This window comes from Melopsittacus undulatus, chromosome 1 (assembly GCF_012275295.1).
Source record: "Melopsittacus undulatus isolate bMelUnd1 chromosome 1, bMelUnd1.mat.Z, whole genome shotgun sequence".
NCBI classification, from domain to species: Eukaryota; Metazoa; Chordata; class Aves; order Psittaciformes; family Psittaculidae; genus Melopsittacus; species Melopsittacus undulatus.
Genome location: NC_047527.1, coordinates 126,058,578 through 126,084,840, shown reverse-complemented (window position 1 = coordinate 126,084,840; position 26,263 = coordinate 126,058,578). Strand labels below are relative to the sequence as shown.

The following is a 26,263-nucleotide window of genomic DNA, read 5'->3' as shown; positions in this document are numbered from 1 at the left end:
TTCTTCAAGCTTTGAAGTCTTTCGATTTAAGATGGTAAGTAATACAATAGATAAATGATGCCTACAGTTTGTGAGTACATGCAGCCCCAATCTGAATCTTCAAAGGAAGCATCAGAAAGCTTTAAAGAGGACAGAGTAGCATCCCTTCCCCCTATTTTAATGATGGAAGACCTCTGAAACCATAGGTCATTCTGTGAAAGCCTGTTATTAAGTCTTAGAGGTCCTACCTGCTGTGTCTCACTTCAGAGCCCAGCCCTTCTGTTTAGGGACACCAACATCTGCAGTCTTTCATCTCAGTACAATGCCAGATATAGAACACTTTTTAGGTGAGCATCACTGCACTCCCTTCAAATCACTGATCTTTGAATCCTTGCTGAGGATTTATTGAAGGCCCAGCAGTCTAACACATAAAACATACATCTTTCTGTGTTTTTTCAGTGCTGTGGTATCTCAGAGTTGAGATAAAACGATAGCCATTAGCAGTCACCACAGAGTTCCTAGCTCCAAGATTTTGCTGTTACAGAGCTATGAAATTCTTCCTTTTATGTGAAACCAGCAGCCAACAGACACTTCAAGAGTGGAGATACCATTAAAATGCAAAACCAAAGCCTCAAACTGAACAAGATATTCAGTAGTTATCTTCATCCTTCCAGCAGGTACTTTTTAGTCCTCTCAGTTCATATACTTCACTGTGGACAGGACCCCTCAGACCCAGCCTCCTGACTGAAGCCATGTCAGTGGATATCTATTACACAGTATAATTCTGCAATCAAAGAAGAAAGATCCAATAAATTGCCAACAGCCACAGTCCCTGAGGCACCCAGAAAATACCACTTGCTAGAAACAAAATGAGCTGTACTTCAGAGAGGCTTCATGTCTTTAACAATAGCAGCAGAAAAATGTAAGGACATGGGAGATCAGACAAGCTGACATACCTTTTAAAAGCAGATGTTCTCACTCTTCAGGTTAAAGTGGCACCTGAGGATTTTACTGCTCCTTTGTAAACACAGCAGAGCCCTGTCTTCTCTTCACAACTACTATGTCCAGAGCATACTATGCTCCTGATCTGAAGAGGAATTCTTTTGAACCTGATGCACATACACCTAGAGTTGCAGCTTACAGAGTGCTCTTGACAAAGCAATCCCAGACCTTCAGTGCTTGGGAAGTGTGATATATTTTTGCTTGGTTTAGTGTGAGGTGTCCCTACCCATGGCAGGGGGGTTGGAATTAGATGATCTTAAGGTCCTTTCCAACCCTAACTATTCTATGATTCTACGAAATCATAAAAGCTTTACTTCTCAACTGAGCTGGCTCCTGCCCCAATGTCACTATTGGTGGTGATGCACCCATGTTTCAGCAACTCTCCAAGACATTGCTCTTGTCTCATTTTCTTATCTTGCCCTTAGCAAGTCTGTGCAGCTTGGCACTAATAACCCTGGCAGCTGTCTGGATTCTGAGCAGTACCTGCAGGATGGTGTTGAGAAGTGACTTCACTAGGTCAAGTGCTGTACAAGCACACAGTCTAAGACAGCACAGCTTAAATAAACAGGGAAAAGGCAGGGAAAAAAAATCCTCATTTAATAGGTGGAGAATAGAAGCACTGAAATTCAGTGATTTACTTCAGGTTACACAAGGGTGCACAGGCCACAGGAAATGCAGGTTACCAGAGTCCGTGTTTGCTGCAGGACAAATTTCCATCACCTTTCCTCACACAGTCTTAAGAAAGATCACCCTGAGCTTTGGGAATTCATATATGGGATATGTAGCTAGTGGCTGCTGAAGTGCATCTGCACATGCAACAGAATTTGGCAGCAGCAGGTGTGCAAGATACCTACTGTTGGATACTGGACTATCTAGCAAGACAGTAGGGGATTGTCAGTGAGCTTCTTGCCTGTTGTCCTTGCTGATAAGACATTCACTGCCACTCCTGTCTCTTTTCCCTGCTGCAACTACTTATTCTCACCCAAATCTGTAGGAGAGCAGCTGGTTAGTGGTGGTAAGGACAGCAATCTCTGGCACCAACAGATACTTATGGCCCCACTCAGCTGGTTAAATGGGTACTCAGCAGCAGTGCCTACTGTCCCAGGAGACGTATGACACTTCTGAGCCACCTCTGTAAAAATCTAAGCCTGGAGAGCAATTTACCTTAGGTTCCTCCTAGCAATGGTCTATTTCAGTCAGATTGCTGATGTAGCTGGTTCTTCTGTAGGAATGGTATCAGACAACACAAAGTATAGTGAACTGTCTGGTCAATGATGTGAAAATCACCTGATTGTATTCAGCCTCGATGTTAATATTGCTGTGAAATCACCCTATGAGCCACCTCTGTGAAATGTGTTAAAAGAACAGCAGGGAGAGCTGTGCTCTTCTGTTACTGGTCAAGAGGCTTTGTTAGAATGACCAAAGCATTATCGCTGCTAAAGCAAATGTGCTTGTCTCTGGGCCTTGTGGTGGGATACTGTCCAGATTGTCCCAGCTTCACTGCCTGGTTTCCTGATATATTCCAAAGAAATATTGCACACAACTTCACTGGCTTTACTTGCCCCTGTCCAGGTAATTTTCTAAGCAAATAATCTGTAGTCTAGCAAGCAATAAAAAATACTGTTTTTCACTTGAGGCTTTCATTTCCTGTACACAGAGACCCATGCTTCACTGCTGACTGATTAAACATGTTGGTGAAAAGTACAGTCTTTGGGATCTCAGTATGCTTATAACATCCTTTTGAGGAGAAAGCATTTGCAGGGTGGAAATGTGGGTGCATTTAGGAAGAAGCTTGGTACAGGCTGATTCCCCTTCTATTTGCTAATCTGAAATAACTCAGTTTGCTATTCTTTACAAGGGAAATAAAAATTCTGTTCTATAGGGACAGCTTTTTTTCCTTTTCTTGTAATGCAAATATTTTTTGATACAAAGAGGAAAATGACATGCAGGGAGAGAAGGGCACATGGAGGGCCTCCCAGTTCCCATTGATATGCCCTCCTCCCTCTTGCACCTCAGAAGCTTTAATTGAAGAGAATGTAGTTTATTGATTTTTAGCATAAGGTAACGTGTTAATAGTCAGAGGAGGTCAAAGTAACTTTAGGCCAGTCTAGAGAGGATACAACGAGAAATTAAGGATGTGTAGTAGATTAAAGGTCTGATAGTGTTTTCTATTAAATCAGAAGTTCTTTTGATTTTAGCAGCAAAAGTCCCAGCCATAAGGAGGGAAATATGTACTGCTACTGTACCTAAAGACAAAAAAAAAAAAAAAAAAAAAAAAAAAAAAAGAAAAAGAAAAAGCAAGGACTTGGAAAGTCAGCACATTAAAGTATTATCTGACTCTGATTTTATGAGATAATTATTTTTGTCTTATATACTTACACTTCTCTCAATGAAGCCACAAAGGCACAAGTTCATGGGACACTGAGTGAGCAATTGTATTCTGAAGTAAAGCTTCACCTTCAGTCCATGGAAATAATGGACTTGCTTTGACCTTTTTCTCTCTTTGGGGTTTTGGTTTGGGTTTTTTTTTTTTTTCCTTTTTCTTCTCATTTTTAGATCCAGTAAGAATGAAGACTACAAGAAGATTTAAAAGTTTATAACAAGAAATGTTCCTGTAGCCTACAGTCATTCTATAGTCCTGTCAGCAAATTATTTCCTGTATGGTTCTTTAGTCCTCCTGTGAGGGACAGTACTACAATCCCACTGTCTACTGTCTTCATAATTTTCTTGTTGTTAGAGGTGAAGTCTATGTGTGTCTGAACTGGCAAGAGATCAAGCTGTTCAATTGAATTCACCTGCATTTAACATGACCATTTATAGCAGATCTGATGCTGGATAGAACTATGTGCTGTGGTCAAAATCGATATTAAAGCAGTGATTCCAGAGTCTCGCTCCTCTCCTGTGTACAATCTGTAGTTATATTTTAACATTATGCTATTTTATGTAAACTACTAATACTATATAGTATTACAATTTCCTATGTCTCCAAGGATTCTTAATATTTTGTGCTGCAATGAAATTCTATAAAACAAAGAGGGAAAATGATGCTGTATTTACAACCAAGAGAACATATGAGTGCTTACTGTTTGGTAGCATAATGAAACTACTAACTCAGGGTTTAATTTTGCCATTACAAATAGAGTGGATATATAGTATTACTGTGTAATGATGATGCAAGAATAGCTTATTCTTGACTGAGATTTATACATCTGTTCTTTTTATTTATTCTGAAAAAAGGGAGATAGGTTTGCTTATATGTATTTGTAAAGCTATGTGCTTTAATAGTTTCTTGAAAGAAGCTTAATCTTTAGTAATTCCAAGCACTCATAGTCCATCCGGCCTGTTCTCCCTCCTGCCTCTCCTTCAGAGAGAGGGGGGAGGGAGAGAAAGAAATACATCTTTGTGTGTAGTGCACATATATGTATGAAAAATAAACTTCCTCTGTAGCAAGTAAACCCAATAACAATGTTGCTAGCAGCTGTTATGCTTAAAGCCCAGTGCAGAACACTGGGCCGTTATGAGCTTTCAATGCTCTTCTCAACATCAGTAATGAACATGCCAGTACAATGTATTGTAAACTCAAATGCTCAGGCCAGGAAGCCACAAAAGCTTCTCTGTCTTGTGTGAGTGAACCAAAAAGTCTTTCACAGTGCTGCAGAATATGCTGGCAGACTGCATCAGTTCAGAGCCCACAGTGTTCCAGAAGATGGTTATGTACAAGGAAGGCAAATCTTGTCTAATCCTTGATTAAGAAGCTACAATAACTGTTACTTTCAAAAAATGAGAAGAATCATATGTATGTCTCGAATACAACCATCAGATAATTACAGGCTGCCCAGTGGCTGCATGAAGTGCAGTAGCTGAGGAATAGAAAAGGTTTTTGTGTTCTTTCAGCAGGACATCTTATTCACTCTCACAAATATACAGCAAGACCTATCCTTTAAAAACAGACATACACCCATTTCCTCCTGATTTATCAAATATTCTCATAGACAATACTTTTTGTAGGCAGAAAGTTACAAAGCCAACGAGTTTGATAGAACAATGGTAGTTTTTCCTAAAAATGAAATCCCAAGGTAACAAGCACCCAGTCCTATGATTTTCACTCAGGTTTGTACATTTGAAGTTGTTGGGAAGAGTTAATGCTACATTGGGTAAAATAGCATCAAAGTGAAACCAAATAACTTCTCATTGCATGGTCCATCTAAAAAGGAAGGTACCTACCAGGATTTTTAGGAAGCTTTGCTTAGATATCAGTGGAAGCAACAAGATGTCAGAGAGAAGAAGATCAGCTTAGCAAATAAAATACTGGGTTTTGTAATTTTATTTTAAATGAAATGGCATTCAGATACAGCCCAGTTATATCAGCATAAATTTAAGCAAATGTTTAAAGCTAACAAACTCCTGTAATTGATCTCTTAGCTTCGCAATTCTTTTGTTGTTGATATTGATTATAAGCTCAGACTAAATTCACTCTTTCGCATTACCCAGATTCAAAATCAATCATGTTAAAATACAAAAATGTCTTAAATTTCACTTTCTACCCTAGCTTACAAGAGTAATAAAACCACTGAAATGCCTTCATTAATAAGCCATATTGACATGATATAAAACTGTACAGACTGTTGTTTAAAACAAGCATTATAGGGTAAATTATTATAGCAGTGCTAAAGATTTTAAGCAGAATTTTTCCCACTTGTCCTTATGTAGTCTCTTTTGACTAAATTACAAATAAAAACCACTTTGAAAATGTACTCTTAAATTCACCAGAATAAAAAAAAAAAAAAAAAAAAAAAAAGCTGTCTGAGAGAAAAGGCTACATTCTGTGGTGTGTACTCACTCCAAATTCCCAGGATGTGGAATGCTATTGGAACAAGGGGTTTCCTCATGCTTGATGTACTTAGAAACACATTCTGCACCTGACAAGGTGAGCAGTCTGCATGCTGGAAAAGTACTGAGTACTGCTGAGTAAGGCAACTGAGACAAAGTATGGCTTAAGTTCAGTGTGGTTAAGGCAGAGTACATATTTTGAAGCTGTCACTTCTTCTGCTTCCACATCAAAGCACTAGTGCTCTAGGAATGTGTTTAAGAGCCCTGCTTAAAAAGACCTGCTGGAGCTGGAGGTGGTTCCCAGACATAATCTAAAGAAATTCACTACAATGAGCTAGACAGTCCCTGAAAAAAAACCCTTTGTTGACTTCAAAATCTTACAACCATTCAGTCCAAAGCTCCAAATATATGCATATGTAGTAAAAAGACAAACATGTTAAGCACAGCTTTCTCAAAATACCCACCCCTTATTTGTCCCCTGTAAGACCCATCTCCCCCTTTGGATCAGGCATCATCTGAGTGAGTGTGGCAATACTTTGGCCTAATAAGTAAATCAGGTTTACTCCTAACCTTGCAAAAGATGTAGAATTACTGCTTTATCAGGACAAATTCTGCACACTGTTATGCTGACCTTAATTTAAAGGAATTTCTGTGGCATTAGTTTAGATTAATTTAGGTTTTCAAGTGAAGGCAAATTGTAGCCCATTTTAGCCCATTAAAATAAACTGACCCACAGCTTCTGTTTGAAGAATCAATAGCTTAAACAAAGCATTGGCAGTACTTTCCACATTTACTACAAGAAAAGCCCCATTCACCCCATTTGACAAGTTTTCAGTTATTATTTAACCTTTCCAGTGCTAACAATTTCTACCTTATCCACAGAAAGACACCAAAGCTCAGGAAAGCGTATCAACAGGGGTGTCATATTGTTGCATAAGCTTATGCTTAAAAATACCAGAAAGTAACTGGGTTCTGATCATTCTTTGGCTTGAAGCTGGAGCCTCCTTGGATAGATCAGTTCTTCCACTTGTTGGAGTCCCACGCAAGGAACCAGCCTGTGAATGTTGGGGGTTCATGTCCCTGCTTCACAATGACAATGGAGGTCCTCTTATCTCTGCCAGAAGGATCTGTTTCAATATAGCGTTTGGCTAAAACCAAAGAGGAAATATAACATGTAATAAATTAGTTAATTCCTTTGGTATAAGAAATACATTAAAAGCCCTAGTGAAAGAACCCAGGGCTACTGTAACACAGTATTCAATTAAATTATTTCAAAGGCAATGAAATGTTCAGGTAATTGCTGATTTCTCCCAGCTGCCAATGAAGGAATTTTCCACAAGGTTGAAACAGGGTTATTGTTCCTTTGATCAGTTCATTGCCATACAGCTGGATTTGGCTCCTGAATAGGATAAAAAAAAACCCTGCTAGTGCTGTGTAGATGCACAAGCTTCATTCCTGCTTTGCTTATGTAAAAGCCAGTATAGTTTCCCTCAACATCACAATGTGACATCCACACAGATCAGAAACACAATCAGGTAACCCCAGATGCTCCAGGGAAATACCTGCAAGTGTTTTTAGAACAAACTTTGCCAGAAGAGCTCAGCTTTGTGAAATCACACCAGGGAGAATATATGATTTTCCAAGGAGGTGCACACCATATGAGTTATCATGCTTTGTTCTGTAGCTGGAATTTCCTCCTCCTAATTTAAACTCAGTGAAGGGTGGCAGGGGAAGGACTTGAGGATTTGTTGGCATGCCTTTGTATAAATTAGTATAGGGCACAGCTCAGTAGGTACCTCCTTTTCAATTCTTTTTCTTCTCAGTGCAGTTTCTTTTCATGGAGCTCTCCTATATATTCTTTAAAAAGCTCTGCAGCCTAATAATACTATCTTGATTAATTTTATCCTTTATATGCTTACAGATAACAAAGATAAAATTAGTTTTAAAGCACATTTGAAGGAGAAAAAAAATTTCTTCAGGATTACATCCTAATAAGCTCAGTAACTCCTTTAAACACTGTAAACATATTTCTTCTAAATCATCTTTTTCACTTCTTTGAGTAATACTGATGCTACTTCACTCAAAATTCTTCCAAATTGATTTGATTTACCAGATTTAACGGATTCCTGTCGCTCAGTTTCATTAGCATCCTTCCCAATCCAGACAAAAACCTGCAAACAGAGGAAAGAGATAGCTTCCATGTTGTTACAAGGATGTTGCATACAGCAGGTAAAGTACAAAACAGTTGATTCTACCAGGAGAAAGAATATACACTATAAAAAGATTGCAGAGAAACACAGCTGTCACAAACCACAACTGATATTATTTTTTTCCTTGCAAGAGATCGTAGTTCTATCTTCCAAAATCCACAGAAAAGGTAATTAGAGTTCCCTTCACCACAGTACATAAAGGTCCATACTTCCAGTGTCAAGAGAGTGGTGAGATTTCAGAGGGTAGAACTAGTCTCACAAGGAAATCAGAAGCCTCAGCCTGCAGTCCCCACTTAGTTGTTTGGTTGGTTGGGTTTTTTTCCTGTCAAGGATCTTTTTGGGGACCAACTATGTGTCTCAGACTTCCTTCCTTCTTACCTGAGTCACTATGTTCCAACTACTTTCCATCCAGCTCTTCCACACACCTTGTCCCATCACTCCTTCATACATGAACCTTGGACATTCCTTCTCATTTCCAACAAACATCAGCCTTTTTTTCCTTAAGGATTAGGCTGAAGAACACAAATAAAGGATGAGATCTGTGGCTTCCTCCCCACTTTCCCCCAAGGAAAGAGGAAGGGTAGAGAACATACTGTAAGAACCAGATGTGCTCTATGCACCCCCAAGTAAGTTTACAAGTCATCTAAAAAGCTCTCAACATTCTCAGTTTTCAGTGAACCTGCGAAAATTACAGATTGTTTCTGCTAACCTCCACTCAGTTCGTCTGAAGAAAACTGTGTAAGGGTTTAGTCTTTGTCCCCTTCTCTAATAAAACCTTTTGTAGGTGCTGCTGCTAAATGGATTTTGTGGCTTCTGAATACCTTTTATGCAATAACTTTCTTTTTTAAAAATCAATAAACCTTATTGATAAAGTCAAGAATATTGCTGAGAGCCTTTCAGGGCCTCATACTCTTGCAGCATCCATTGGTTTTAATGGGGAGTGCCTGCCATGATCCTACATGATGCTTGGAAAATCACTCGTGTCTGTTCACACTAGCACATCAAGTAGCTCAAAAAATATAGCTCCCCTGGTATAATTTAAAGAAAACAAACCCTCTTCCATTCTCAAAAGATTATTTTTCTTCCCATCTTATGATCTAGGTGGTAAGGAATAAATTATCCTCATTACCATGAAAAGCATGGTCAAGGACATAGCTTACCTGCTCCCAAGCATCCAGCAACATAACATCATCTTCAGCTAAATCGTCCTGAGTGAATTCTCCTGGGACCTCCTCAATCTGAAAAGGACATTATGTTTTGGTTTGGGTTTTTTTTCATAATTTATCAAGATATTCTGATTTTGCACAGACCAAAGATACTTTTAAGAGGGTAAGGCTAGAAGCTGTTGCACAATTCTTTTTGCTCCTAAAGAATAAAGCCCTAACCTGATTTGATGAATATGTCAAGGGTGTTTCTCTGAAAGGAAACAAATCACATAATTGCATATCCTATAAAATCAGCTCAAAGTTTGTCAGGATTGATAGGATATCCTCAAGAGGGGCAGAGGTTTACAACGTAATTATGACTGTTGTTAAGCTGGGACTGAGGTCTGACAGAAGGTGGCGACAGGGAAATTCTCATAGAGCACCTTGTACCAAACAAATCAATCAGCTAATCCCAGCTGATGTATTCCTGCAGCTTACATTCATCAATAAGAGAAAGAAACTGCATTGGCCTGCAGTGGGTGAGCTCAGTGATGGAATATAAACCCAATCAAGTTTTCCAGTCACTTGACAGTGGGAAATTAGTTGATTAAAGCATCTCACAGCTTAGTCCCCAGAGGAAATGCAGACTATTTGCTTCTTCCAAGGATGTGGAGGCAGATGGGAAAGCAGGTTAATACTATTCTGTGTGAGAAGGAGAGATAGCAATGTAGCTAGTGGTCAGCCCTCTACTTTTAAAGGACTGTCAAGGGTGTGGCTATGCTTGGTCATGTAGGAGTGCTGAAGAGACAGTGAGCAGATGGTGCAAAAGACACTCTTTTTCTCCACCCTGTGTTACAGTGCCAGAAGGTCAGAGTGATCTGACCCACCTCTTCTGGTGCACTCTAACAGTGATGATTCTGTTAACTAGCAAAATGCTTCAGGAAAGAGGGGATTTCACAGAATTTGGAGGGAATTTAAAACAAAAACTAAACAAGTGCATAGCTCCCACAACACTATTTACAGAGAGATTTGTTCCTGTATTTCACAGGAGTGTTTTAGAAGCTTGTTAGGAGAATTCACTTTACTACTCTTATGAAAAAGTAATCCTTATTAAAAGTTCCTGTTTGTTTTATCCCTCTTCAGATGAATCGGCTGTGTTTTAAGGAGACTACAGAGATGGTGGCAAACTATGTCCCCTACCCAGAAATTAGTAGTTCCTTGCCAGACAGTGACACACTGTTGCCCTCCCATAATACAGGAATAAAGCCCGAATACACAGTGCACACTTTTGGTATTTCTGCTAAGGAACTAGGTCTTCCTACCTTTTAAGCATAGGTTTGTACATCAGACACATAATTTTATGTCTTAAATCTCTATGGAAAAATTCAGACTGCTAGGGATTTTTGGCAAGGAACATTTCCTCACCACCGCTATCAAACACATTAAGGGGCAAGGCAATGACCTGCACTTTCTCAGTGAAAGCAGTCTGGCAGTGCTCTGCAAGAACGCTATTGCTTTCAACTGGGCAAACACCTCATCTTTTTGCATCTGCAGGCCTCTAGTCCCTGGCTGGAACAGGCTCTGTGTGCAGACTTCTGCATTATTCATTCTTCTGTTCATCCATTGCATTTGGATTGATTTAAAGCATGAAACATCAATTCTCCAGCTCTTGTCAAGCAAAGCTAACTAAGCTAGATCCCCAGATTCATTTAATGTCTGATGATTCCCAAAGCAAAATATACCACCAACTATGCAATTAAACAGAGAAGAAAGTATCCCTCATATACTCACAATAAATCTGCCAGTCTTGTTAGAACAACCATACAGGCGAGGGGGGTGATCTTCAGCCTTTGTCAAGAGTTGTGATGATGTCTGGTACATTTTTTTACCTCCAAGTGCTTTCCAGAATTCCTCTGAAATACACAGTATATAATTTATTCAGCAGTGGATTTAATATTTGATGGGTTAGCTTGTTAGATACATTTCAAGAATCCCCAAACAATATCTGCGCTGTCTCAAAGATGAGTGCATTTTCCTATAGTTCTTCCCACAGTTTGCCAAAATAGCAATGAAAATATCACTTGCAGACCTAGAAAGAGCAATGCACTATGTCCTTCTCCCCTCCTAGGCACTTGCGGTAAAGAAAGGATCACATTCCTCTGCAGCTCCTACTACTGTCCTGCAGACTTCCATGGCATCACACTGCTCATGCATCAGCCAGTTCTGGATGGATCTCCATAGTAAATGTCAGGTTGGATTTTAAAAGGGAAAAAGTGAGCATATAATTCTGGCTACAAAATATGTATGATCACAAAACCCCATTTAGGCTGTATTTCCATGCAGTGCTCTGTGTTCTTAGCTACCTATTAGCAACCATAGGCCTCATACTAACCAGGTTCCTGGCCTTCATTAATCTTAGTGGTCTGGCAATTAAGAATGCTGGCAATGTATTGAGCTCCATGTTCCTCTTCTTTGCTTGATCCTTTTCCTACCCAGGTGTAGCCAGAGTTGTTTGGCAGTTTCAGAACAAAGACATCATTAGAGTTTAGAGACATTGCATCTACATCAACCTAGATCAAAAAAGAAACTGTTTAATTTTCCATATTTTCAAATAATGTAATCACTATTTTTCATGCGTATATAAACTGTGTAGATAGACCTTAATCAGCTATGCTTTTTTCCTTCAAATTTTCCCTAGATTTATACTGATATAAGTTACAGAACCTAACCTGAGACAGGGAACCTGCTTGAAGGGCAAAACTTAGGACTGTTTGGCAGTGGGAAAGACTATATCATAAGGGTTGCTGATTCTTGTCTGTTATTTGCCAGCTGACTCTTCGCTACACGTTTTCTTACAGTTTCCTCTGAAAGCTGTAGATTGGTTGCAGCCAGTTACAGCATATTCTTTTTGATTTATTACATGGATTGGTCGCTCAGGGCAGTGGATTTGATTTGGAATTCTGCATTCCTACTAGATGTGACTACCAAACAAGATTAGTCGGAGAGGCTATGGCAGCTATACCATTTCCCATGGAGAACAGCTGATTTATCTAGCAGGTGGCCTTACCTCTGCAATCCTAGTAATAGTTGCAAGGTTCCTGCGGATTTGGAAGAGTCGTGTTGGTGGAGCAGGTTTCTGACCTTCATTCCTGGATGTCCCATCCTTGTAGACAATAAGTGGTTTGTTTTTGAACAAGCTCAATAAATGTGCAGGCTCTTTGCCTTGACTGACTCGGATCTGTACATATGTAAAGAAATGCAATAAAAGAAATGAAAGGACACAGGCAGTTATTTTTGGTCTTTGTTGAATAGTGCAGGGGATGTTAGCCATTAATATGAAGTTTGTTAGTACGAGGGAGAAGTGGCAAGCAGAGAAGACCTAAAGATATAGTTCCAGATACATTAAAGTTAGAGCATCTGTGGGACTTTTTTGTCAATCATGCTGACACAAAGACAAGATTCAACATTCTAACATATCGTTTAGCTGATTAAAATGGCTGCTATCTACTGTAATGAGAAAATTACTCTCTTTCAAAAGAACTGTCATTTCATAGCATTTTATAGAGTGACTGAGAAACTATCCTGGAAGTTTAGTTGCCTTGTATTTAAGCAGAACAGAATGAGTATTCATCCCTTTCATTATTTCTATGTGTATTTTATCTGCAAGAGGGTGAAAAATATGAGCATAAATCTGTGTTGCAGATAACAGATGACAAAAACAAACTTATATTACAGATGTAAAAGATGTTATTTCAATATAAAAAAATGAGCTATGAAGAATAGATATTTTTTAGGTTAATGTACTATAAAAATTATATGTATAAAACTATTTATTCTTCCTTCATATCAGTGCCACCTGTCAAGGGGGAGGGCTGCGGCTACCTGCCTTTCGCTCTCAGAAAGAAAGAGGAAAAAGGGAATGAGGATGCTGCATAGCCAACAGAGAACTGGAGAGCTCCAGCCCCTTAGCCCTGCCTGGTGAGGCTTGGGGCAGTGGGGCAGCAGTGGTCATGCTAGGCAGCAGGAGCAAGTGTTTCTACTGCAGAGACCACAATAGCTGCCTGATGAGGATACCCTGGAACACATACACTTGTGTGTATGCCAAACTGCAGCAGGATTCTACAGATGGGGAAAAAAACTGATCACCAAACAAAACAAAACAAAGCAAGCCAACAAAAAAAGCTGAAGGAAACATACTCTTGCAAAACAAATAGGGAATGACTTTTTTAGTCATTTGTACTGTTGCGCCATCTAGTGACCACAAAGTAGTACATTTAAACCCTTCAAATAATGCTAATACAGACGTTAAGCACAGGCAATATAGTCTAGGTAGCCATGTACATGCATACAAAGGCACACATATGTGCTCGTGTATATACACATACATATATATACGCACATATATACATTCCTAAATTTATTTCAGACTAAAAGTGTTTTTAAGTATCGTGTCCATTGGGCTGAGATGGATCTCCTTCAGTTTTAATAAAGAGTTTTTAAGCACATTACTATTGCAGTTGAGAGTAGTAATATTATTATTACTGTAGTATTAGTACTGGCCTTAGGTATGAGGCTGGTCCACACTGTGCTGGACTCTGTTCAAATATAGTACACGTGTTAGGAATATTTTAAGCAGTAATTGCTTAGAAGTGTTCTAATCCTTCCTTAATTTAATTTCAATCATAAATCATTACTGATTAATGGCTAAAAGTATAGTCTTCCAACTAGATTAACTGTACCTTAGTGAGTGAGGGAAGCCTTTTACTTTGGTAATTAAAAAATGGCAACCACAGAACTTTGCCTAGAAAATCTCTGTCCCTTGTTCTCTTACAGCTCTAGTTTTCCTGTGAAAAGAGACCTCTCACCTCTCCGCCTACTCACCACTCCTCACTAGTGATGAAACAACATCACACACCCTAGTCATGCTAGGACTAGCTTATCTCCTCACACCTGTTAGCTGTCAGTGTCCTGCACCTTCTGCAAGTGAGGGTGTGTATCCTGCTTTCATGGAGCTGCGAGCACTACAGAATGGGAAAATCCAAGGTATGTTCCTCAGTAAGGCAGGCACAAGCCAGATGCTGTCATACAGTTCATCATATCATAGAATTATAGAATGGTGAGGTTTGGAAGGGACCTTAAAGATCATCTAGTTCCAAACCCCCTGCCATGGGCAGGAACACCTTCCACTAGACCAGGTTGCTCAGTATCACATGGCTTTCTTATCTCCCAGTTTCGGCCCAAAGTCACGTATCCTGTCTGGGCTAAACATCACAGCTTCCTCCATAATCAAAAGGAGACAGGGGAGCTCCCACAGGTGTATCACCCTGTCAGACACCTGCTTCAGGGTGAGTTGCTCTGGAAGGATCTTATCATCTGGTCTCTGCTGACCATGTACAACATCTATAAGTCTAGGCAGGACTAAAACCTAATTTTTAGACAGTGAAAGTCAAAGGAAAGAAAAGGCAGTTTTAGGCTGTGTTATATCTGTGTTCTTCTGAATATCTACATTCAGAAAGAATGATTCATATGAGGAACCTCCAGTGACTTTAAAAGGAGTCCATGGTGCTTGACTTATACAGATTGTGAGCAGTTAACTTTCCCAGTCTTCAAACACTAATTCCTCCTTTCGGTTCTTATAGAAATTGGTATATTTTGCATGCTGTGTTGAATTTTATCCAAAAGACACTAACCTGCACAGCCTGACCATTCAATAGCCGATCCAGCTGAACAGTCAGAAATGCAGAAGCAGTCAGTTCATCTTTTGTAGCATGGGCTCCTTGCCTAAGAGAGAAAGACAAAGAGAAAGACAGCGGTTAAGTCCAGTTTCAAAATGATCCAGAGCTTATACTGCATAACAAATGCACAGTAAACAATCTTGCATTTACATGTGGTTCTACTGAAAAGGACATTAAAGTCAGCATAAAATAATATTCACATTCTGGAGGTTTTTGCAAAGCCAACCAAACACACCATGTGTAGATGATCTGTCCTTTAGGGTAAGTGTAGAGGATAATGTAGCAGTCGCCACCATAGAACTGTCCATAAGTCTCAGGTCCCACAGGAACTCTGCCACTGCTTTCTACACGCCAGATCTGAGGAAACAGAGATATCACTGGAGTATGCTGCACTTCATCCTGAGACTCTGCAAGAAGCAATTCACTGTGTCATCCCTTTGAGTGACCTTTGTTTCTGTTCCCAAGTGTTATGGAATAAAACCAGAAGGATTCTTCATGAAGTAGATCTATACACCCTGCACCCACTGAATGAATGAATAATGACCATCAATAAGACAATGCAGTACACTTTTCTTTGTCTGATGCTTTAGTGCCACACGATCGTCTCATAATGCTATGTTGAACTCACTTTAAGATCTTAAGATGACAATATGACATGAATGGCACAACATATCATCTGGGAGAGCCACACTGCCGTCAGATAGCACACTGCTATGCAGATTTCTTCCTATTTGATTCATTACAGCCCAGTTCAGTTAACAACTGTTCTCCAAAAACACACTACTAAAATTATAAATCAAAAAAATGCTGCAGATCAAAGCTGTTTTGGCTTAAGCCTACGGACCATCTCAAGTGTGATCCTAGAAACCTAGAAAACATAGCAATGAGACTGTAGGTATTTATCTCTTTTTTTTCTTCCAGAAACCCAACATGCAGACTTGTATTAAACAGGCTGAGTTGCTAAAATGCCAAACTAGCCCTGTGTTGCCAAAGATATTCCTGCAGTGGGATATGGATAGATCTAGAAAGACTGTACAGTCGTTTTTTCTCTCCAAATCCAGGCTACCTGAGAAACACGATAGGGACAAAGAAGGTTATTCTAGACAGCAGACTGGATACATACATAAAGACACAGAACTGAATATTTTTACTCCAAGGGCAAGTCTTCCCATTCCAGAGTTCAAGCTGATATAAGCCAGAAGACTCTCCTTATGCTAAGGATCATATTTAAAGTACATCTTTAACAGGTATTGCATAGAGGTTCGATTTCTACTTCAAAGTATCTTTTCTGATGATAGAAGTAACACTGCCACTAATGTAGCATTACTCTATGCAACACTATAAATGGCAAAACATAGAGTAGCAGCCTATCCCATTACACATAACAGACTACACTGGGTAGATGGGATGCAATTTGACACAACACAAAAATTACCTCCACTTTCCCTGAACCGTCATCTACCATGTTGTGCTGGGCAGCCATTTGTGGAGACTCATGTAACTTGGTAGCATCAAATTCAATTTGCTCAATTTTAGCCACTCTCTCCGTGACATACACTTTGCCAAAGCCATCACTTTGATCTTTATCCTTCCAGTCTTTAAAAAATTGTTTGAAAATTGGTGTTTCACCTCCTTCTGGAAGGACTTGAATCTGAAATGAAACAAGACACATGAAATGGGAGGAAAACAAAACTGACACAGTTACTCAAACAGAAACTTTTCTGAGTTACTTGTGAGTGAAATACTGCCCTTATATCTTACAAGCCCTCAAAATATTTTTTGCTTATTTAAAACCAAAGTTTTAAACAGAGCTCGTGTTTTCCTGGTGTCATCTTACAAACAGATCGCACCTGTGTGTTGGCAGGATAATTCATCTGCTGTATGAATTGTTCAGCATTCTTCATGGCAGCTTTTCTCTCTTGTGGGTTAGCATTTTTGCCTGGTTAAAACAGAAGGATAGCAATACATGGGAAAGCGTAATGAACTCACAGATCCTGCAAAAAACAAGATGTCCTTGAGCCAGGTTCTCTCTGACATTGCCCTTGCCTCAAGCCTTGAACAAACACAAATGCTGGACATAGCATGCGCAAGAAGATTCACACATAGGCTGAATGTCCAAAACAGCAGCTTTGAAAGCAGCTAAAACAAAAACAAAAATGGAGACATTATTTTTATTTTATTTTTTTCTTAGAGTGTGGGCCTCTACCAAAAAAATGCTGTTTATAATATCTGCTTGGTTCAAGGTACAAGAACACCCCGCTGTTATTCTCTGAATATTTTCCTTACTGGGCTGCAATGTGGTAAATAAAGCTGCTGTCCAGAACTGCCTTTACTTCCTCAGGCAGTGCCACAGTCTGAGTAAAAGCAACTCCCACTTTGGCTGGCTGGGTTGTGCAATTTCCACCACCCTTCCCCACCCGTTGCTCCTTTTTCAGCCTTGCTCAGTGTTAGACACCTCAGGAAATCTCTGTGGGATGATATTGTCTGTCAGGTCTGTGTCCCAGCTGGCTGTCAATTACTATACTGCAAAGACCTCTTAGTCTAATAAGATGCTCTTATGAGCTATTCATTGTATTCCATTCTGAATGAGATTATTAGAAAAGCAATTCACACTCCTCAGCTTAGTGGTCTGAAGATTTCCAGCAGAGATGATAACTGCAGCCTCCCAGTGCAAGGGTGAGACTCATAGACTAATGTGAGTCATTATCGTTACACATTATTTTTACCAGCAGTAGCACAGTGAGGATGCATGGAGGAGCCAATAGGTTCACATTCAAAGGGCCTAAATAGTATTTTATTTCTTTTATGCCTGATCCTATTGGTTTGGTTCTTCTTGAAGCTGTCATGTAGAGAGTAAAAACCAGGAATCAAGGGATCAGGTAGACATTAGCCCATCTGAGCATAATGCTCCCAAAACACTCTCTTTTAAAGGATGCTTCCCTAACTGCAAATGAAGTTTCAACAAAAATGCTTACGCCTCTTCCTGGACTGACTTCAGCAGTTTGACCAATGCATCAATTAATAATTTTCTATTCACATGGTAAAAACAAATGCAAATGTCACAGAATAATACAGTGGCCTCAGATGAAAAAGGGGAGATACTCAGCACTGGAGGCAATGGCAGCGCCACAACAATCCAGCTGCAAGGTGTACAGACCTAATTCCTCATTAGTAGTATTCTCCTGGGAAATGTTCAGTCAAAGTAACTTCAGACACTCCTACAAGCATTGATGATACTGCAGAGAAATATTCACAAGACAAAAAGAAGCATCAAAGCATGTGCAAGCTTATGCTTTTAGTTGATGCCTGAGACACTCATCTTGCAATTTCACACTTCTGTGGAGCAATGTATGGAATCTACCCATTATCAAAATTTATACATCCAGATTTTGTCCCAGAAGATAGTGATTTGGTGACAGTATATAGAATATGTAGAATTCTTTATGTTTGCTTTGTAACTGCCACTTAGATGAGCACTTAGGCACCCAGGCTTACAAATACCTCAGAAATAACCAGGATCCTTAGACAAGACTTGATCTGGAGGCTGTTACCCAAATGAGCAATCTGTGTCCACCAAGGAACTGCACCTGCATCAAGGAAGACTGTGTGCAGGGTATTGTGTCCAGCCAGTATTAAATTCTTGCTAGTGTCCCCAGGGTGTCGTGTCAACTCTGTAGATATATCTGTGTAGCTTCTGCAGTTGCAAGAGAAGTGATCTCTTACCTTTCCACACAAAGATCTTCTTTGCAGCACCATTGTCCAAAATGAAGCACTCCTCAGACAAAAGCATAGCCATGGAGAAGGGGTTTTCCTCTGCTACCAGGGACACTTTCATGGATCCACTTGCATCTGACACCTAAGAAGCAAACATTTCAAATTTAGAGCAACTCTGGCTTTTATTTCCAAGTTAATTTTGGCTCACAAAATTACTATAATGATTCGCTGCCATTCTTATATAAATGGCTAGATGAAAATTGTGTGCTGCTGGAAAGCAAGGCAGGTTGGTGATAATTTTGTTTCATTTCATCTTACATCCAATAGAGGGAGATGTAGTATCAATTTTAATGAGCTTGTTGGATTCCTGTCTAACAACTTTGTAAAAGAAATCTATTTCTTTCCCCTCTCAATTTAACAGCTCATTCAGTGAACACCTGACAGTTTAAATTCGGTATTTTCTCCAGCCTCTCCTATATGCTCAGCTGAACCAGTGTAGTCCCTAAGTGTCATCTTCTGCTACCAAGCAACCTGCATGAAGCCAAAAGTACACATGCGTGCTGAACAACGTTTGAAATTGTAATGAAATAGTCCTGCACTGTTATTAACAACAAATACCTATATTTATAATATATAATTTGTTAACTGGAAACTGTAACATAAAACTTGTTACAGAATCTGTTTTGTAACCTCTACCACCACCGTATGTTCATGTAAGTTTTTTAAACTTTCTGAAACTCTCTCCTGCATGGTGAAAAGACCAATTATTACTATTAAAAAGGAATTATTAATACTTTTGTAATAACTTCTCTAGAAGCCTTTATTTCCTTTAATTAGCAAGTATAAATTATAAATATACCATTATATCTTACCTTGTGTATTATGGAAGCACAAGATGGCAACTGCCACTGCATACAACAAATAAAGATCAACTATTATATCTATCATGAGGGCTCACCGTAGACCTGCCTCCTGACTTTGACACTTGCTGTTATATTGCAGCACATTTAAATTTAGCTAATAGAGCTCTGTTAGCAGGACAGGTAGGATTAGAGGAATTTATTAGATACTCACAGAATTTTCCAAGAGTTCCTAGGATTCCAAAATTTACTACAAGCATTTTTTCTTTAGTCTTGTCTTACTACAGTGGTTCAGATCATACCTGCAGGCTTTTCTCTTCCTCCTACCCCAAACCTTCCTATAAAGTTAAATATCTGTCAGATTTTTGGCAAGAATGTAATGATTAATGGGAACTAAACACAGCACATAGACCACAAGGACTAAAAATGGCCTTGTAACAATGATCACCTCATACAGGCTTCTTGTAAAACCCTGCACCACATGTGGATAGGGGAAGAATCATGTTATAGGCAGGAAGAGATGGCTTTATCCTACTGCAGTCTGTGGGATGCAGGAGCTGCAGAGGAAGGGACTCACCCTCTCTCATACTTCACAGCAGCCTCAAAGCTACTGTGTATGGCACCTAGAAGGTCATACACATGGGATACAGCAGCACTTAGTGCTGTCAGTGGTGCCACTTGTTGACCAAATCCTTGTTCTTAAGTGACTATGGGGAAGACAAAAAAGTACACTGCATGCCAGTGAAAGACTTTTCCGTCACACAAGGCAACCTCACTGCATAAGCCAGAACACAAAATACTGAAGAGAAAGATCCAGACATCCATGCTAATGAAAGCTTGTAAAATAAATACTCTTTGTGCAGTCTTCAGGATAAAATAACCTTTTCTTATTGGGAGGAGGGAGGATAATGTGTTTTATAGATACTGTTAAAACATTCCCCTTTTCTGAGTACTTTCTTCTTTTTTCATGTGGGAAAATACGAAAGAAAGAGGAGCTATGGGAAAAACCAAACTAAACTAAACTAAAATAAAAGATACAGGCCTGGAAATAGTTTGGTTAGTTTGGGTTGGGTTTTGGTTTTTTTTTTGGTTGTTTTGTTTAACAGTAGTGTAGCTTTGCATACAGGTAAGATACTCTACTGCTAGCTCAAAGAATAAATTCCATGCCTCTTCTAGGAAGAGCCGTATGCCTAGCATGATGTGAGGGAAATTATTAGCTTTACAGACTGCAATCATGAAATTCCTACTGATTTAAATGGAGTCAATTTTTTTCTGGAAGCAGTACTATCCTAGTCAGTGTTAAGCTATTGCAGGTGAGGAAGGAAGAAAAGGGGTGTTGGAAAAGAAAGGAGGTTTACATTCAAATTCCTTTGGATTTATACATAAAATATAACACAACTGTCCACCTTTCAAACTTTGCCAAAAATAACTTAATCACATATGCTTACCAAAACTCTCACTATTAAAATAGAGAAGGCACAAAATATAATTTGATTTAAGACCAGCTAATTCTTATTTGACCTGAACTGAGTGCCTCATAGGCGATGCTTAGCTTGTTTCCTGAGTAAACAGGATATAATCCTTTTCTTTTTTTTTTTTTTCCTTGAAATTATCTGGGCTGTCTTGATTGATATCCATTGAGAAACTCGTCCACTGGCTGCAAATCAACTGACATGAAGGCAGTTCTGTAACTGAAGCCACAACTCCATGCATGATGAACAAATGAATGCATGAATACTGTAGGGTGTATCTAACTTAAATAATCACATAAATTACTTACCATATATAGTTTAGCACTTCTCCTGTTTGTAATATCGGCCAGCTCATCTTCATTATCATCACACTCGGGAAGCTCTGGCTTGCTCCCTAAAACCTGTTCAACAAAATAACAACAAATCCCGTGAAGAGAGAGAATAGATGCTACAGTATAAATACCCAAACACTGTAATGGTTGTCCAGTAATTGATTAATCTGTGTCATGTTTACATGTAATCCAGTCTAAATCCAAACTCATGGGTGATTTTTTCGCCAACGCTTTTGTATTGCTAGGAACAATTGACATCGTTCTCAACATGTATTAATTTCAAGCAGTTTGTCTTAGAGACTGGAGGATGACACAGAGCACAGAAGGGAAAAATTTGTACTTAAAGTGCAATTTATGCTGAAAAAGAAAAAATGTTAAATTCTGTCCCAAAGAGATGCCTTCCAGAGAAGGTGTCCTTCCTCCTTCTAAGACAAACTTCCATGCCGCAGCTAAGTCCACACACAGCCACATATACGCCTGGGTGGTATGACAATTGATAATTTTACATGAAGATTACCAAGTGTGTATTGAAAAACAGTTAACTGCTGTGCTGGAATTGGATTGTATTATTACCTAAGCATATGGCTGGCTGAGCTGCAACTTTCCAGGGCACCTCACCATTGTACAGATAATCCTCATGTGACACCTCAAAAAGAAAACAAGTCGTGCCAGCAGAGACTATAATCAAAGACTCTCAAAGCTTTTCAGCAAGGTTCCCCAATAAGATGACTTAAACCAAGAAACAGTTTAAAAGACACTGAGTCTTCTGATTCTTATCTACATATACTCTTCATTTCACACAAATCCCATGGTAGGTATATACACAGGATTTTGCTCATATAATTCTCCCTATAAAGACAGTCAGGCTGCTCCCCTGGGTCTTTATACATTACAATCCAGCATATTGAGAGCTCTGGTCTGGCTCCTCTGGGCTGCTCTGGCGTTCGAAACTTAGGCTTGCAAACTTGCCAAGAACTCAGACCCACAAATCCATCCTACACACCTGAAAATAGCAGTGCTCTCTTGGGCATACAAAACAGCCTAGCTACACTTTACCCTAGACATCCAACCATAATGGAAACTTCAAACTATACCTCTCATAAATACACAAGTGCAAACACAGGTTTGAAAACACTTTTAAAATCATCAATTATTATCATTTACTGCTGAAATACTGAAGATTACTTAGATTAGAAATAATCTAAAGAATAATTAGGACCCTGAAAAGATACCAATGCCTCATCTTCTTCATTCTTCGGCTTTAGCATCTTTGTGGACAGCTGCTGATTTCCAAACCACAGACTCTTTATATCACTTCACCTTATCTGTCATTGACATATTAAGGTGTCAATCATAGAATCATAGAATAGTTAGGATTGGAAAGGACCTTAAGATCATCTAGTTCCAACCCCTCTGCCATGGGCAGGGACACATCACACTAAACCATATCACCCAAGGCTTCATCCAACCTGGTCTTGAACACTGCCAGGGATGGAGCATTCACTACCTCCCTGAGCAACCCATTCCAGTGCCTAACCACCCTAACAGTATATAACTTCTTACTTATATCCAATCTAAACTCCCCCAGTGTAAGTTTCAACCTGTTACCCTTTGTCCCACCACTACAGTCCCTAATGAATAGCCCTTCCCCAGCATCCCTGTAGGCCCCCTTCAGGTACTGGAAGGCTGCTATGAGGTCTCCATGCAGCCTTCTCTTCTCCAGGCTGAACAGCTCCAACTTTCTCAGCCTGTCTTCCTACAGAGGTGCTCCAGTCCCCTGATCATCCTCGTGGCCCTCCTCTGGACTTGTTCTAACAGTACCATATCCTTTTTATGTTGAGGACACCAGAACTGCACACAATACTCCAAGTGAGATCTCACAAGAGCAAAGTAGAGGGGCAGGATCACCTCCTTTGACCTGCTGGTCATGCTCCTTTTGATGCAGCCCAGGATGCGATTGGCTTTCTGGGCTGTGAGCACACATTGAAGCCGGCTCATGTTCATTTTCTCATCGACCAATACCCCCAAGTCCTTCTCCACAGGGCTGCTCTGAATCTCTTCTCTGCCCAACCTGTAGCTGTGCCTGGGACTGCTCCAATCCAGGTGTAGGACTTTGCACTTGGCATGGTTACACTTCATAACGTTGGCATCAGCCCACCTCACAATCATGTCAGGGTCCCTCTGGATGGCATTCCTTCCCTCCAGCACATCAACCGAACTACACAGCTCGGTGTCATTGGCAAACTTGCTGAGGGCACACTCAATCCCACTGTCCATGTCACCGACGAAGATGTTGAATTCAACCCTTACTCTCTGTTGCTCCACCGCAGAATGATGCTTATACTCTCCCCGCCACTGCTTCTTGCATGCAGGTTTGTCCTGGAGAAAAGCATGAGCAACGCTGGCCTCAGCAAGGTGCGCAATTGCTGCTATTTTGCAGTGGCCACCAGTGTGCACACTCATGTTGTATGTGATGCTGTTTAACCACTTAAGGCTTAATCAGCTCCACAGCTGTTTCAAACTAAGACATGCCCACAGCTGGCCTTGGCAGAGCCCTTACATGGCTATTGTCTAACACCAGCTTACCTCTCAATGAGAGATTTGGAATACAAATTTAACATTGTTTTATCAAAAGTATTCATTAACTGCACACCTTTAGGTCTTGTCTGAAGGGGGAGGGATAAAAGGAAGTCAATCTGCATTAATTTTCAAAGCTTTGGCTTTGTTAAACCTTTATGTTTACACTCCTTGGCTGGTGCAAGAATATCTTAGTGAAAACCAAAAGGACATCAGATTCTCTACAGGTGCCCAAGTTCACTCCTCTCTTGTGGTAGGTACAATATATTTTATCCTGCCTGCATAACCATAATCCCCTTTCTTCTTCTCATGTGCACTATCTCTTCTCTACGAGTATTTGAACCCCAGAAAGAAGTGCGAAATATGGAGCCAAATCTTTTACTGACACATGAAATTCTACTCAGTTGACCTTAAAAAGAACAGAAAAAAAATCACAGACAAAAGGTTTCTAATCTATAGGAATGTGACACGGTAAATAATTTAAAATAAACCCATCAAAAGGATAAATTTAGCAAACATTGTCTTCATAACTGGAGAAGTCAGCTCTGCATCATAAAATAGTTGATATTGACTTAATGGGAGGAACGAGTTTGAAGACTTCAGTGAGGCTGAAAATCCAGCTTGGAAAACAATATTTGAAGAATATGTCAGGTGAAGGTTAATTAAGAGAGTAATCCAGTTTCATAGAGTTGAACTTGTGTACACTAGCACTGTGTTTGTGTTTCTTCTTACTAGACACAGTTTGGGTTAGGTTTCTGGGTCTGAAACTAAACTATTTGTTGTGGCTGTGATCCCAAATGCCAGATCTCAAACACCTTGAATTCCCCTCTTTATATGCTAAGAGCAATAGAAAGAAAAGACATTTACATAGCTTAATGCTGTCTTGTGCTCCTGATATTTTATTACTTAATACTTTCAGAAAACAATCAAGATTAGTAGATTATCATTTACTCTCTAGGAGCCTCTGACATAAGCAAGTATATCCTGCTCCCACAAACTCAAGGTACACATGCAGGTTGTGATGGAGTATAAATCCTCAGTGCAGGTCAATAGGTCTGAACCACAGGCACAGCATAGACTCTGGCAGACAAACACTTAAGATTTTTATTAACCTTCAAAGCATAGAAGAATATTACAAGGAATGCCTCTCTGAAATAAATACTGCCTCAAATATCTACTACAGTGGTCTGTAAAAGAAGATTAATCTAGTAGAGAGGAAAGGGTGAACATGATGCAAGCTAGTAACCACCTGGCTGATCCTGGGTACCAGAGCAGACATACATCCTGGTGCTCATTGGGCAAAGGCTACTTTAGGACTTTGCTGCTGAAGTAACTGGGTAGTTTCATTTCTAATCATTTCGGCTTTGTGGCTCTCTTGCCAGAGCACAACCACTGCAGAGGATATTCCGGTCCACTCACAAACAACTTTTGACATTGGTCAGATTATGAATAGCTGAATATGCTTATTTCACTTGTTACTGTAACCTGGAACTCTTTCCACTCATTCATAGACTTTGAAAAAATTACACTCCCAAAAGGAAAAAAAAAAACCCTTTCACTAAACTGCTTCTAAGTAGCTAGCAGGATTTCTGCCTGAAATTGCCTCTCACTAGCGATTCCAGACACAACAGATGTCATTACATGCTCACCTTGAGCAGAAGACCTCCCACCTGCCTGAACAGAGATTGAAAATAAGATGGAAACAGCCATTAGGTATTGAACAGTGGACAAAAATTATGGTCTATACTAACAAATAGTTCCAGCATGCTATTAATTTTGAGGGGGTTACCATGTAATTCATCATAAGGACTTTCTAGTATTAAGGTCTAAACCTGATCTGTATGCAGTCAGATTGCTATGAAATAGCAAAACACATCAGTTGCTCATGGCACTTTTGCCACTTAAATTATGGCCTACATTTTTAGCCAGCTTCTGTTTTCTTGGGAATTTCAAATGCAAATCACAATTTTATTCATATCTCTATGCTTAACTTCCTAAAAATAGGGCATTAGTCCTTGGCAGCTTTTCATGCAATATTTGCAACTTTGCATATCTGTCTGGGGTAATTTGAATATAAATCCCTTACTGATATGACAGTGATATTTTAACATTCATTTTCTGCTCTGTGAAACAGGCCATGGATAACATTTTCATTAAAAAAGTATCTAGATCGGTCTTTAGAGTACAAAATCGATGTTTTTCACAGTTTGCCTCCAAGGTAAAACAGGCTACCTTCTGTCCTGCTGGGACTGCACAGCTGGCAGTACCTAAGTTAGATATTTACACTGAAACCAGGTGTGTGAGGCTGAAACAAGCTGAGGAAATCCCCAGCCTACATTATCTTCAAATGTCTGGCTTTCAGGATGTTTCCAGGATGAACAATGATTCCATGCTAAAGAAACTGTGA

The 26,263-nt window shown here is 39.6% G+C and overlaps 1 protein-coding gene across 1 annotated transcript in view; it reads right to left on the bottom strand.

The window, feature by feature from the left end:
* Positions 1-5,763: 5,763 nt before the first annotated feature.
* The window catches only part of SCIN (scinderin), a 47,591-nt gene continuing 27,091 nt past the window's right edge, over positions 5,764-26,263 (bottom strand). The window contains exons 5-16 of the mRNA XM_005152889.3: positions 21,256-21,348; positions 18,625-18,757; positions 16,752-16,840; positions 16,337-16,552; positions 15,137-15,258; positions 14,857-14,947; positions 12,234-12,404; positions 11,559-11,736; positions 10,958-11,079; positions 9,182-9,259; positions 7,922-7,982; positions 5,764-6,959 (exon numbers count right to left, since the gene is read on the bottom strand). Coding sequence (XP_005152946.2) covers positions 6,826-6,959; positions 7,922-7,982; positions 9,182-9,259; positions 10,958-11,079; positions 11,559-11,736; positions 12,234-12,404; positions 14,857-14,947; positions 15,137-15,258; positions 16,337-16,552; positions 16,752-16,840; positions 18,625-18,757; positions 21,256-21,348 — 1,488 coding nt within the window. The 3' untranslated portion in view covers positions 5,764-6,825. The remainder of the gene's footprint in view (positions 6,960-7,921; positions 7,983-9,181; positions 9,260-10,957; positions 11,080-11,558; positions 11,737-12,233; positions 12,405-14,856; positions 14,948-15,136; positions 15,259-16,336; positions 16,553-16,751; positions 16,841-18,624; positions 18,758-21,255; positions 21,349-26,263) is intronic.